Source organism: Panthera onca, chromosome B3, assembly GCF_046562875.1.
Source record: "Panthera onca isolate mPanOnc1 chromosome B3, mPanOnc1 haplotype 2, whole genome shotgun sequence".
In the NCBI taxonomy this organism is placed as follows: Eukaryota; Metazoa; Chordata; class Mammalia; order Carnivora; family Felidae; genus Panthera; species Panthera onca.
In genome coordinates this window covers 136,727,320-136,740,922 of record NC_138344.1, presented here as the reverse complement: position 1 = coordinate 136,740,922, position 13,603 = coordinate 136,727,320, and the positions used below count along the sequence as shown (strand labels likewise).

At 54.2% G+C, this 13,603-nt stretch overlaps 1 protein-coding gene and 1 long non-coding RNA gene across 2 annotated transcripts; one reads left to right on the top strand and one right to left on the bottom strand.

The window, feature by feature from the left end:
• On the bottom strand, positions 1 to 3,843 carry LOC132670263 (uncharacterized). Its single transcript, XR_009606556.2, has 3 exons — positions 3,756 to 3,843; positions 2,550 to 2,723; positions 1 to 101 (listed from the first exon to the last, which is right to left on the bottom strand). It is a non-coding gene; the product is annotated as an uncharacterized LOC132670263 (long non-coding RNA).
• A 105-nt stretch (positions 3,844 to 3,948) lies between these two features.
• Positions 3,949 to 9,295, top strand: GSC (goosecoid homeobox). Its single transcript, XM_060620669.3, has 3 exons — positions 3,949 to 4,402; positions 4,874 to 5,133; positions 5,453 to 9,295. Exons 1-3 carry the CDS (start codon positions 4,048 to 4,050, stop codon positions 5,606 to 5,608), a joined length of 771 nt encoding a protein of 256 aa, XP_060476652.1. The 5' UTR covers positions 3,949 to 4,047; the 3' UTR covers positions 5,609 to 9,295.
• Positions 9,296 to 13,603: the final 4,308 nt, after the last annotated feature.

The window sequence follows — 13,603 nt, the reverse complement described above, 5'->3', positions numbered from 1 at the left end:
TCCCTACCTTTGTAAAGGACACGCCGGCTTTTTGCCCATGCCACGAAAAATCTTCTTAAGGGCATCCGATTATGAGCTGTGCTCTGTGACCGGGAGAGAGGCTGAAAGAATTAAGAAAAGAAAGTTCCTGAAACCGTAAGAAGTTGGGACCGCATATGCATTTTTTTTTTTTTTTACAGCCATGGGTGCACGTGTGTGAGTGTGTGGAAGGGCAGTGGGCGACAGTTTTCTCCCTAATGAAAATATCTTGGGGGCGGGAAGAGATACCCAGACGCACACTCCAAATCTGGGCACTCGGTTTTAAATCAGAGAAGCAATTTAGTCTAGGCTCTATGAATCAATTTAGCGATGACTGCGGAGCAAAAGCGCCTTTAGAGATGCCGACCCGCACATATACCTTACGCATTCGGAATCCGCTGATCTATTCTTTAATATATTAAAAATGAGGGTTATTACCGGGGCGACGGACTCCTCAACAAACACATTTTCATAGACTTCTGGCATGGTGATTGCTTCGCGTGAAATCGTGTTTGGGTGATAATAAGTAAAATCAGCGGCGTGTTTACTGCACGTCCCACCTAAGCGCTTGCTGGCCGCCTCTGGCCGCTCCCGGTTCTCCCATGCTGAGCGGTGCGTGCGGGCGGACAAACAATCGCTTAGCAACACGAGGCAGGCAATTTGCGTGCGTTGCATTTGTTATTTGAATTGCGCCTGGCGAGGCTAGGCGATGATTGTTTGGCGCCTTGCGGACACTTGTGGGTTTGGGCCCCGCAGAGGACGCTCGGCGCGGACATCGCACCGCTGACTGCCTTCCCGGGCTCCTGCCTCCCCGCGGACACGGTGCAGCCTGCAGATCCAGGGGCAACGGGGATGGGGACACCCCGCCTCGCAGGGGGTGAGCTCCCTGGGAGACTGAATGACTGGAGTAGAGCTCCGTCTGGGTCCCTGTGACCTCTTCCCGGAAAGTCCCTTCTGCAAGAAAGAGGACAGAGCTTTCTGACTCCCTTTTCCTGATCTTGGACCCAGCTGATAGAGACCCTGACCCGGGTGGGGGTGGGGATAGGCTGCATCTTGGCCTCAATGAAAAGTACTAGAAAAATGCCCCCCAAGCTACCCCAGGCGACAGTCACCTAGCCTCGAGAATTCTCACAGTTTTAAGGGACCCAATGATTGTTGGCGTCGGTTCCATCCACTAAAAAATACCACGACCTAGAGAGGTATTTGCAAGGTGATTGATTTGCAAGGTGGCAACGTTGGGTCTAGAACTCTGACGCTCAGACTCGAGATACAGTGCTCTTCCTTCCAGGGCTCGGAGGGTACCATGAGAGGATTGCAGAAAAGCAAGAGGCGAAGTCTAGGGGGTTGCTAAATCTCATTATTAAAGAGAACAATGTACCAAGTGGAAGGAGGCAGTATGCTTGGGGGGCGGGGGGAGGGGGGGCAGGCTGCCTTATTTAAAAACTAGAAAGCACTCTAAAATTTGTGGCTGAAGTCTCGGCGCCTTGCGGTTCCGAACACCTCTGCAGAAACAGACGAGGACTCCGTCCCGAAGAGCTTCTGCCTCCGCCCCGCTCAGCAAAGGTCTTAAAAAATCCACGCACGCACGCACGCACGCACGCACTGCCCAGGGCGCCCAACGCCGAACACAAACGCAGCCAGAGTCGCCGAAGGAGTTGCGGCCCCTAGTTGTCTTTCATCAATCGCCCTGCAGAATTCAACCCAGTAAAGGTTGGCGGAGAATATGTGCCCGGAAACTGGTGATTTTTAAGTCTCCCAGAGCAAATGCCTCCATCCCTGGTTAGTAGCAAAGGGAAAGGGCTGCACTTCTTACCCTAGACGTGACCTCTCTGAAGGAGAGGGTCACACTCATCCCCTGGGAGCAGTTTTTATTGTAAAAAAAAAAAAAAAAAAAAAAATCGATTGCCTCCCCAAACTAAGACCCATCTCGGTCTCGCCCTAGTCTCCCCCTACAGTCTCGCCTTAGTCTCCCCCTACAACTACTTCTTAATCTGCTCAGCATTAGAAGCAAGGCTCCTGGGCCACGAGCGGGTGGGCCCGAGGGTGCAGAGTCCACGAAGGGAGGCCTAGGAGAAGCGCCGCCGCCTAGCTTCTCGCCGCCACGCCTGCGCGCGGCAGGGGTTGTGCGCCCCGGGCCGGACCAAACCCCCGCGCCTTGGCTCCTCTGACCCGGGAACACGAATTGACAAGTGCCCTTTCCCCTTTGCCCTACCGCCCGGGAGGAGGCAGCCCACAGACGTGGCCTGACCGAAGCAACATCAGACACGCCGGCAGGGACCCTTGTTAATTAGCCAGAGAGCTACAGGGAGAAAATGGGCGTGAGTTAAAAGCGGCCCTCCTTCGGGAAACCCGAGTTGCCCCCCAACCCGGCCCTCGGCTGTCTCGTTTGGGCTCGGCACTACCCCTTTTCCTGAAGCGGCTGGGGGTGCCTGCGCGAAGGGCCCAGAAAGGTCAGTTCTGCGAGACTGGGGCTTACGCCGGGCCCGCAGGACCTCCGGGGCGACTTTCGTTCCGCGCGTATCGTCGCCTACCTTCTCGAAAGGCGCTCTGCCGCCTGCGCACGGTGGTGGGCTTGGATGCGCCTCCGGCAGCTCCGGCGGACCGGCCGTGCCGCGCGGAGGATCCCGCAAATCACCGCGGCCGCCCGCCGCGAGCAGAGTCCGGCTTGGGCCAGGCCGCCGGGGCTCCGGGAGTCCAGCCTGGGCCTGTTGGGCGAAGGACAGCTAGGTGGCCTGTCCCAGTCGGGGAACCGGCGAGACGCACGGGGGGGGGGGGGGGGGGAATTCGACTCAGTTGTTGGGGAATGGGGTGAGGAATCCCAAAAGCCCCGTTTTGGGATTGAAAGCAAAAACAGTATGGGGGAGAAGACACCCCATTTCCAAAAGCGATTTTTACCAAAGAAAAGAAAAAAAAGCAAACAACATAAACCTACCGGCCCCCACACAGGGAGCAGCGGGAAGCATCGCTTCTAGAATGCTGCTCTTGGTGGCGAATTTTAAATAGCGGCTGAATTTGGTGTCCGCCGTGTAAGGGCCTACGGGTTCTTATGGTAGATTTCAGAGCCAAAGTGACTGCAAAAAATACATATATGCATGTATTTTAAGAACCACAACGCACCTCTTTCGTCGTTTTTGCCTTTAGAAATTTTGGCCTTTGCAAAAACAAAAAGGTTGGGGTGGGGTTAACCAGTTCCACTCGGGAGAAAACCTCAAGATAAAAAAATAACTGAGGTGAAATTAGGCGGTGAGTGCTTGGGGGCTCGGAGGAAAAGCGGAATTTGTAATCTTGCTTGAAAGAGGACGCAGCCCCTCGCATTTTCTAAAACAAAACAAATTCCGACGTGGGGAGAAAAAGAAGCCTCAAAGTAAAACTGGCCACAATGAATTTGAGTTTCTCGTAGAGGAAATCGCACCCAATAATAGGACCCAATCTGAGGGAAAAAAAAAGGGTGGGGGCGGAGAGGTCGGGCGCAAGGAGTTGTTAACTGCGCCGCACAATGGAATTAATGAGATTAACCGGAGTAATTAGGACGCCCGCCCAGCTCGGCCGGCCCGCGGCGGGGCCGCTGAATGGGAAAGATTAGGTTAATTTCATTAATTTGCAATCCACAATCCCTTTTCTGGCCCCCGCCACCCCCTCCCCTTGGCACCTCTCCCCCCTCCCCCTCCCCTAAAGCCCCCCCCACCCAAAGGAACCGAAAGGGCCAAATCTGGTTCTGTTTGTCATCTGCATATTACCAGGAACTAAATCCAGGATGACGTCGACTCAGTATAAAACCAACAAGAGGTTCAGCTGGTCTAAACTCCGTCCTACCCGCGGGTTGGGTTCAGCGAACGCTGCCGAGAGGGGAGGGCGGGAGGAGGGAGAGCGGACGCAGGGGGCGGGGAGGGGCGCGGGGCTGCGCGCTCGCCCGCGCTCTCTTTCGGTTTGGTCGGCCGCTGGAGGAGAGTGGACCCCCCCCCCCCCCACTTTGAGGCTTTTTCCCCGGCGCCTCCCTGCCGCCCCCCGGTCCCGGCGCGGGGCTCGGGGATGCCCGCCAGCATGTTCAGCATCGACAACATCCTGGCCGCCCGGCCGCGCTGCAAAGACTCGGTGCTGCCGGTGGCGCCCAGCGCCGCGGCTCCCGTCGTCTTCCCGGCCCTGCACGGGGACTCGCTCTACGGCGCCGGCGGCGGCGCCTCCTCGGACTATGGCGCCTTCTATCCGCGCCCGGTGGCCCCCGGCGGCGCAGGCCTCCCGGCCGCGGTCGGCGGCTCCCGCCTCGGCTACAACAACTACTTCTACGGGCAGCTGCACGTGCAGGCGGCGCCCGTGGGCCCGGCCTGCTGCGGGGCCGTGCCGCCGCTGGGTGCCCAGCAGTGCTCCTGCGTCCCGACGCCCCCAGGTAGGGTCGCGCTCTCGCCGGCCTCCTCCGCCTGCCTCGGTCCTCAGTCCCTAGAGCGTGGGTGGGCGGCGGCGCTTGCTATTTTCACTTCGCGCAAACTTTTCTCCTTGCAAAAATAAACTTTCCCCACCCTCCCCCTCCACTTTTTTTTTTTTTTTTTTTTTGGCCGATCGGGCACGGGGGATTGTACACTTGCTGCAAACTTTAGGCGAGAGTTAGCGGAAACTGTAACTTAGTGCCTGCATGGGGAGACTAGGCTTTTGGGATTCCCTAGCTGGCTTTGGGAGTGTGCGCGTGGACGCTCTAGCACGCTTCCCCCATTTCCCTGCATCTTCGGTTTCCGCGCACCCCCGCTTCCCAGCACCCCCCTTGCAGAGGATTTTCCAGTCGGAGTGGGTCGCGGACAGGCGGGCTGGCGTGTGCGCCCCGTGGCAAGGAAGGCGGCTGACCGTGCGTCTTACTCTGTCGCAGGCTACGAGGGCCCCGGCTCGGTGCTAGTGTCCCCAGTGCCGCACCAGATGCTGCCCTACATGAACGTGGGCACCCTGTCGCGCACCGAGCTGCAACTCCTCAACCAGCTGCACTGCCGGCGGAAGCGGCGGCACCGCACCATCTTCACGGACGAGCAGCTCGAAGCGCTGGAGAACCTCTTCCAGGAGACCAAGTACCCAGACGTGGGTACCCGCGAGCAGCTGGCCCGGAAGGTGCACCTCCGCGAGGAGAAAGTGGAGGTGGGCGCGCCTGCTGGCCCTCCATGGCGAGATCGGGCCCCCGCCGGGTTTGCTCGGTTCTGCTCGGGTCTCCCTGAACTTGCGAAACATCCCGTGGAGGCCCGGAGGCTGCTGGAGGGCGCTTTAGGCCCAGGAAGTTGAATGGAAATGCGGAAGCGGGAGCGAGTCTCCTGTCCTTTTGTTGGCGTGCGCGCGGGGTCCCCGGGTTCCGAGCCCACGCCGGCGTCACGCGCGGCCACGGAGGGCCCCGGGGGTGCCCCGGCCGTGGGGGAGCGCGCCTTTGATCTTAACTGTTGTTTTGTCCTCCGTTGCGCAACAGGTCTGGTTTAAAAATCGCCGTGCCAAATGGAGGCGGCAGAAGCGGTCCTCGTCGGAGGAGTCGGAAAACGCCGAGAAGTGGAACAAGACGTCGTCAAAGGCGTCGCCCGAGAAGAGGGAAGAGGAAGGTAAAAGCGATTTGGACTCGGACAGCTGACGGCCGCGGGCCGGCTGTGGCTCTTGACTAACTCGAAGGACTTGCACAGACAGACGATGCTACTTTCTTGCACACGCGCTGCCTTGCGGGAGGGGGCCGAGAAAGAGGAACGAGGAGCTGTAAATAGTGTACAGAGCCCGGAGGGTTGGCGCCTGGGGTCGGGGGTGCGCAGGGGCTCAAGCCCCGAAGTCCAAGGCCGCCAGCGCCTCGCTCCCCACCGTAGTATTTATAGTTAAGTTAACGGTGACGATACAATAAAGTGATGGCGATGTAGTCGGGCCACATTCTGTATTTCATACTCACCGCCCCCCACCCCCATCTGAGGCCCAGAAAAGAAATCTACGTAGTTTGTAGCTTCAAAAGAAAAAATTGGGCAGCTCTGACCTGTCCGGGGGGAAAAAAAAAGAAAAGAAAAGAAACCCTGGATATGAAGCAGTTGCAGGACGGGTGTCTTGGTTTAAAATCCGTTTCGTCTCTAGGAAGGGGTGGAGAGGGGCTTTGCTGGGCTGCTGGGGGTGGTAGCATTGCCCATGAGAGGGGACAGGATGGGGTTCCTGTTCCCCCTCGCCCGCCCGCGGGGGAGAACCAGGACTCTTTTCCTCCTTGCCGCCTAGGGAAGCCCGAGCGAGAAAGCAGGATCCGCCCTGGAGCTGGGGGATCCGGGAGCCTCTCCAGAGCCGGCTCACCGGTCCCTGTTCCCACGAAATCCCCAGGCCTGAGGGTGGAATTAGGTGGCGGGCGTGCCTCTTTCCCGACACTCTTCTGGATCTTACATGGCCACTCCGCCGCTCTGAGCCGGCACATCTCCCGCCTGGCGGCTCTCAGCTGCGGGTCCCCAGAGCCTAGTGGGGACCCCGGCCATCGCTGGGCCCACGGTGGTTTAGCCCAGGCATTTGGGGTGGCCACAGGTACCTGCCCTGAGTTCTGTGGGCCACCCGGGTATAAGAGTGCCACGCCGGGGCAGTGGCGGTGCTGACACCTTTGGTCTTCTGCCGCCGCCGCCGAAGGTCTCCCATCTGCATTAGCTGGGGCCGCCGCCGCTGGTGCGCTGGTCAGCAGCCTGTGAGGGATGGAGAGGCCCGGAAGCTTCCCCGTGTGGTGCCGGCTGAGCACTTGGGCCAGGGATGAAGACCAGAGCATGCATGCTGTATGGTTCCCCAGCCCACGGGGCCGGGGTTAGGGTGGGTGGAGGCCAAGGGCCCGCAGAATTGGTTTTGAATGTTTCTACTTTACTGATTTTACAACAAATCCATTTTATAGATAAGGAAGCTAAGGCTCAGAGAGCTTCCCGGCTTGGCTGATGGGGGTGCTGCCCAGGGAGCAATGACCTTGTTCTTCCTTTTCGGCTGCCTGCCTCCGGTATTTAGTGCGAGGTCCCTCCAGGGGAAGGCTGTGCATCCTGGCTGTGGACTGGGCCCCGGCAGAATAGCCTTTCCCAAGAGGCGGTATTTTTCCTACAGCTTTTTTATGTTTAAAAGGTGAAAGTAATTCCTGGAGCAGTGAAAAGACACTTCGGAAATAGGAAGTGTCTCCCCCCTTATCACCTTTTGAATAAGGAGTATCTCTAGATGGAAGTCGGAGACAGCCAGGTCTGCCTCAAGGGTCAAGATTGCCTTGGTGCATGTGTGCCCTTGAGCAAATTATGGAACCCCTTGCTGTTATGGGCTGTAAAATGGGTACAACGATAATGTCTGCTCCCCAGGGCTAGTGTGGACTTTAAAGGCATGGCCTCCTGTGGAATAATAGCTTGCATGGGGGAAATCGTTCAACATGGCTACTTATTTTTTTTTTTTAATATGTACTATTATGGTTTATATTGTATCGGACCCCGCACTTCAGGATTTTTTTTTTTTTTTTTTTACGTTTTCTCATTTTACTTTTCAAGAATTCTGTGATGGGGAGTTTTCACCAGTTTACAGACGAGGAAGTTAAGGATCAAGAAAGTGAAATACTTTTAACAACATTTGGTTTTAGAAAGTAATCATCTTTGCCCAAGTGAGTCTTAATACTATAATTAGACATGTTTCCGCTAATGCTGGTTCTGGTGAGAGATAGTCAGAAGCCATCAATTTCAGATGAATCGTGCAATGGCTGTTCTATATCTTCCTTAGACCTCAGGCTTCCATGGCCTGGCCTGCCCTGCACCCCTCCTCCTTCACTGCTGTCCCTAGGTCTTGTCCTCTGTCCCATAGGAGAGGGGTGAGCCTGCAGAGGGATCCAGGAAGAGCTCTGACTTCTACCCTTCCTTCAACGCTCCATTAGTCTAGAACATTCTAGACTAGTAGGACAGAAGTGGGTGGCATCATTCCAGCCTGAGCCATAAGACATCCTGGAACTCTATCAACCTCTATGTCTCTTTGTCCGTCACTCGCCGTGCCCTTGGACTCCCTATAAACAGGGATCTTCCTTTTTTCTTTTCTCTTTTCTTTTTTCTTTTCTTTTCTTTTCTTTTCTTTTCTTTTCTTTTCTTTTCTTTTCTTTCTTTCTTTTAAACGATCTGCATTTGTCTAGTCTGGAGTGGTGTGGTGTCCACGTCAAGTGACGGGAGAGAGGGATTGCAGGAGGAGTAGGGTCTCAGACATTCTTCCCCCAGAAACACCTGGGGGGAAGCCAGGACAAGTAGAGGGTGCAGGGGGTGCGTGGGCGGGGGAGGAAGACCCAGAAAGGGGCTCCCAGCTTCTGGGGAAGACGCAAGGTGGCAAAAGAGAAATCTTCCCCGTCTAGGGCTCCCACACTGGAGGATCCTGCAAAGTGCTTCAGCCTTGGCCCAGGTCGCGGGAAACAAGCATAGTAAACGTCTAGAGTGAAGAGGGAAATGTCAGGATGGTCTAATTATATATCGTCCACCCACCTTTTTCTGCATTCCCCGGCCAGCTGTGAGGCTCCGACTTTTGTCTTAACCTGGCTGCTGGAGTCAGGGAGGGCCAGATAGTGTCAAAGGAGAGAAGGCCCTGGGCCTTCAAGAGCCGCCCTTGGGCCTTGTAATTATCTTTGGCGGAAATTCGGATCCCAGTGTTGGAATGTGGTGTATATGCATGTTGAGAGGGGTAAGGCATAGGGCAAGTGACTGCGTGAGCGGCCTGTAGCCTGTACCACACCTTTGCCCCCAAATGAAGGTGTTCTCCCCCATTTGACAGTTGAGCAAACTGAGGCACAGAGTTAACACAAAGGGCCAAAATGAGAATGGTCATCTTTAAGGGACAAGGCTCTTAACAGTTTCCGTAAATCAGGCTGCCTCGCAGAACTGAGTGTTCTTTTTGGTGGTGATACAACCGTGGGTAAAAGTTCACCAACAGCAAATGATGCAGAAGTGAATGCACTTGCCCCTGGGGCACATAGGAATTAACGTGCCCTAAAGTGCCAGAAAGATTCTGGGAAAGAAGAATAATGACAATTAAAACCCCTCAGAGGGGGTCTAGCGCTTTTCGGGGCAAAGGCCTTCCACAAACATCTCTGGCCCTCAGGGGGTGAGGACCCATTTGGCAGATGGGCAGTAGACGCCCAGAGAGACTAAATGCCTTGCCTGGGACACACAGTAAATGGCACAGCCAGCCCTGAAAACCCCAGACCTGAGCGCACTCTCCCACACACCTCTTGGGATGGTAGCAAGGTATGAGGTTATGGCTTCCAGCTGCCAAGGTCACCTGGGCCAAGGAGGGCCCTGGCTGCAGGCAGCTGACAAGGAAGAGGGAGCGTGGGGGGTGGGGGAGGGGGTGCAGAAATGGGATTCTCAAGTCCTGGATATACCGCACGCAGGGTATGTTCTCACTGTTTTTGCAGTGAGCTGGGCATGGGTGATGGGGGGGAAAGGACTTGAAAACCATCGCTTCATAAACGGCACCCCTGGAGTGTAGATCTCCATGACGGTTCTTGAATCAAGTTGCCTTTTGCTGACTTTTGAACTTTGAGCTCCTGTCTTAAGCCTTGGCGTGAAGGAGGTCGTTTTAATGGGTATGTGTGAGATGCAGGCTGGTTGTTTTCTTTCCCGTCTCTTTGTGTTGGGGGTGGTGGGGATTGGAGGCCGGGAGGTAGAGGTCGTGGGGCGCTCTTTCTGAATTGTACGGGGTTGTAAGCGACTCAAGGAAAAGTATTCACTCACCAAGACCCTCAGCCAGAGCTCCCCGGTCAGGTCCCTCAAATTCACTTTCCCTCGTTCATTGCACATTGCAATGAACCTCCACCTTCAGGGAGACACAGTCCCGGCCTGGGGAGGGCAGGGTAACTTGAGCGCGCACTTGGGTGGGGCCATGTGTTCCCCAATTGGGAGTGACCCGGAAGAATTTCCTTCCTCACCCGCACCTGCACAATGGGCTTGAGTGGAGGATTAGAGATAATGTAAGAACCCAACAGAGTGTCTGACACATTTATTATTGAGTGCTTTGAAAAACACCCTCAGATTGGCTGGATAAGGCCCTGCATAAGTAGGTTGGAATTAGGAATTAAGGAATACACCTTGTTTTTAATTATTGCCGGTTTAGGAGTTTATGGGTGACCGCAGGACACAGACTGTAATGAAATTAAATGTGACTGCCATGGATTTAAGACAAGGAAGCATCTGATAAGGTATAATAGGTTGTATTCCCCCTAAGAGGTTTAGGACAAGGAGATTTAGAGTGAAGGCGAGAATCTGGCCTCGGTTTGGATCCCGTTTCCAAGTTTTATGAAAAGACCTTGAAGTTTTTCAAAAGTAAGATGAAAACAAAATGCAGCAGCCTGTGCAAAGCTCCTTGAAAGTTCTGGAAGAAATAGAGCCAGCTGGGTCTTTTGATTGCGGAAGCTTCTCGCTTGTTGGGGGGGGGGGGGGGGACACGGTGTGTCCCCGAGGCCTGTCCCCAGAGCCGTGTGACAACATACAAGACCAGACCTGTGGCTTAGTTTTAATTCCGGGTGGGGGGTGGGGAGGGGTGAAGCGCCATTGTCTTTGCAATCCAAATGACCCACGAAATAAACAGGATGAATTATGGCATGTTGTGGTATTTTTAAGTGGGTCTATAATTTTTGGATCCCAGCAGCCCTCATTTGTTCCCAAGTGTCCAGCCCTAGGAAGCATCAGTGAAGAGAGATCTTAAGAATCCCTCTCGCAAACCCTCCCCTCTCCCTTCAAAGTTCATTCCGCTCATACCTTCTGTTTCCCTAAGTCTGAGGTCCTCTGGAGTCGGCTGACCAAGTCGTGCACCCGGGTCCAGCCGAGGGAGCTGCATTTTGCCGAGCATTTGTACTCCCCTCCTTAACCTGAGCTGATTTAGAGAAGCTGTAATTAGTGAGATAATTTTAGCTGTGATGGACAGAGTTCAGAAACGTCCATGTCATTTCCTCCCTGACCTGCCAGTTGTGCGGTACTGAGCCCAGGAACGGTTTCCACCCTGTTGCGTTATCGGGGAGGGTGACGGCAGAAAATGCCAGCACAGGTTAAGGAGACGAACTCTCTTTGGTAACTGAGTTAAGGCTGAGCTCCTGCCCGGGCGTGAACATTCTTTCCTTCGGCTATTGCTGTGTTTCCGGTGCTCAGAACTAACACATGGTAACTTGTTTAAAAAACTTTCTGGGGGGGAGGGGAGGGGAGGGGGAGAGACAGAAATCTCTCAAAAGTAAGGATTTTTCGGGGGAAACAACCCTGTGATGTCCAGCAGCCTGCAGCGAGGACTACAGCATACCACAGGTGCACGTGGCGAAGAATTGATACGCGGGCAAGGGCATCCGGCCAGACAGGGTGAGCTTGTGTCTCAGGAGGGCCCCGCACCAGCCAGGTAGCGGCTCACGGCAGGACAGCCTCGGGGCCAGTGTGGTCCGAATCACACCCGCCAGTGTTTGACCAGCCGGCCTCGCTGTGACTGTGTCTGCTTTCATCGTGTCCCAAACAAATTATTGACATCACCCGGCAAGGACAAGAGGCGCTTCTTTCCAGATGGAGTATGGTTAATCCTCCTTTGAAAATCCTCAAAGTGCTAACTATGGGACCAGAGAACTAAAACTGCCCTTCTCCAAGAAACCGGGAGGCCCAGAGCATTTGGAAAGCCCCCTCTGCGAGAAAGACTCAGAACTCTGTGAAGTCAGAATCCCAGCTGGCTGTTTCATCTGAAGATGTTCCGACTCAGGCCAGATGGCTGGGACATTAGGGGGTGCGCATGTTCAACGTTGTTTTGTATTTGAGGAATAAATATTTAAAATCCGAAACCAAGTGAATCACTTTCTACTGAAGTGGGCAGGGCCGGAAAGTCGTGTGTGCCCGTTGATGTCCCCTGCTGTCCCGAACATAACCCCAGCATGCGTGATTCCTGCCACACTCAGAACCTTCAAAGGAGGGTGTCCCCCCTGGGCTGGTGCAGGACGCCGGGAGCGTGGTGGCGTTTCTTCCTCTACCTTAGGGTTGCTGTTTCTGTTTCACGCCTGCTTCTGCGCCCAGACTCCCGAGGTGCTTGGGTGAATGTGGAGAGACCCCCACCCCCGTCCCTTTGTCCCCCGCTGGATGAATCCCCTTGGTTTATGTTCCACTTTTGGCCCGTGCGGTAGCTGGTCTCTGATACAAAAGGGAGCAGATGAAAACTTAACCCTTTTCCTGACTGTTAATTAAAACTGAAAAGATCGTAGGTCTTTATGGTTTATTTTTGTCTTTATAGAAGACGTGTGTGTGTGTGTGTGTGTGTGTGTGTGTGTGTGTGTAGCGTTTCTTTTTTTTTTTTTTTTTTACAGAAGAGAGATTATTTTTTGCAACTCCCAGGGGGCGTTGTAAAAAAATGTATCTTATGTTAGTTTCGGGATTGACAGTTTCTTCATCATTTTCCAGAGCATGTCTTTATCTAATCCCTTCTAAGCCTTAGGAGTCAGGGGGGAGGTGGTTACCGTCATCTTGTTACATAATAGCAGCTACTTCGACAGCTTTTGCCCTGGGTCTGGCCTGCCTTGTTCTGCTTTTGTCATCTGTACTCAATTAATCCCATCCAGGCCCCTGCGAAGTTGGAATTATTGTCACCGTAAAGCACAAGGTGAAATGACGTGTCTGTTCAAGGAAGTTTGAATCTTAGACCCCAAGTGCAGTTCTCTGTCTACACTGCCAGACTTTCTTAATAAGGACCAGCCAGGAGGGCTGGGTTCGAATCTCTGCCTGGTCACCAGCAGGCAGTGTCACCTTGAAGCTTCAGCCCCCTCCTTTCCAAAATGGGGGGATTATCATTTCTTGCAGCACGTGAAAGACACCTGCGGGTTTTGCAAATGACGGTGATGAATCACAGTCGATATATCAATGCGGTAGTCATTGTCCTAAGCATATAATCAAACAACATGTTTATGGAAGGCCTTCAGCAAAACGGTAGTAATGATGCCTCTCCCTTCCGGCCACAAATACTAAGAGGGTGCCCAGTCTCTGCTCAGTGCTGTGTCCTCCTAGAGCGTGCTTGCTATGGGAAGGGACGGTCACCCACCAAATAGGTTGTAATTTCGGACGGTGCCAGGCAAGATGAAAACCGAGTCTGCTGAGGAGAAGAAAGGGTGCTAGGGGCTGGGGCAGGATTTGGGAGATTTTACAGCAGGGTCTGAGGTCTGAGTGGTGAGGGGATGAAATGCCATCTCAAGTAGTCCTCCAGAGCAGGGGTGGGCAGGCTGCAGCCCGAGGGCCAGTCTGGCCCCCTGCCTGTTTTGTCAATAAAGTTTTATTGGAACACAGCTGTGCCTGGTTCATTTGTGTATTGTCTGCGGTTGCTTTCCCTTGTAAAGGCAGAGTTGAGTAGTTGCAGTAGAAGCTATAGGGCCCGCAAAAATTGAAACTATCTGCTGTCGGGTCTTTCACAGAGTAACTTTGGTGACCCCTGGTCCGAAGTTTCAAGTTTAAACCAAAGATGAAGACTTTGGCTAATAAGGGATGGGGTGAGAATTTGTACCGGTTTGCCTAATGCTTCATTTCCTTTCTCTGTGGTTTCAGCACAGTGTCAGGCCCCTGTGATGGGACTGGGGGCCAGAGGGTCGGCTAGAAGGCGGGTCTCGTAGGACACAATATGGTGC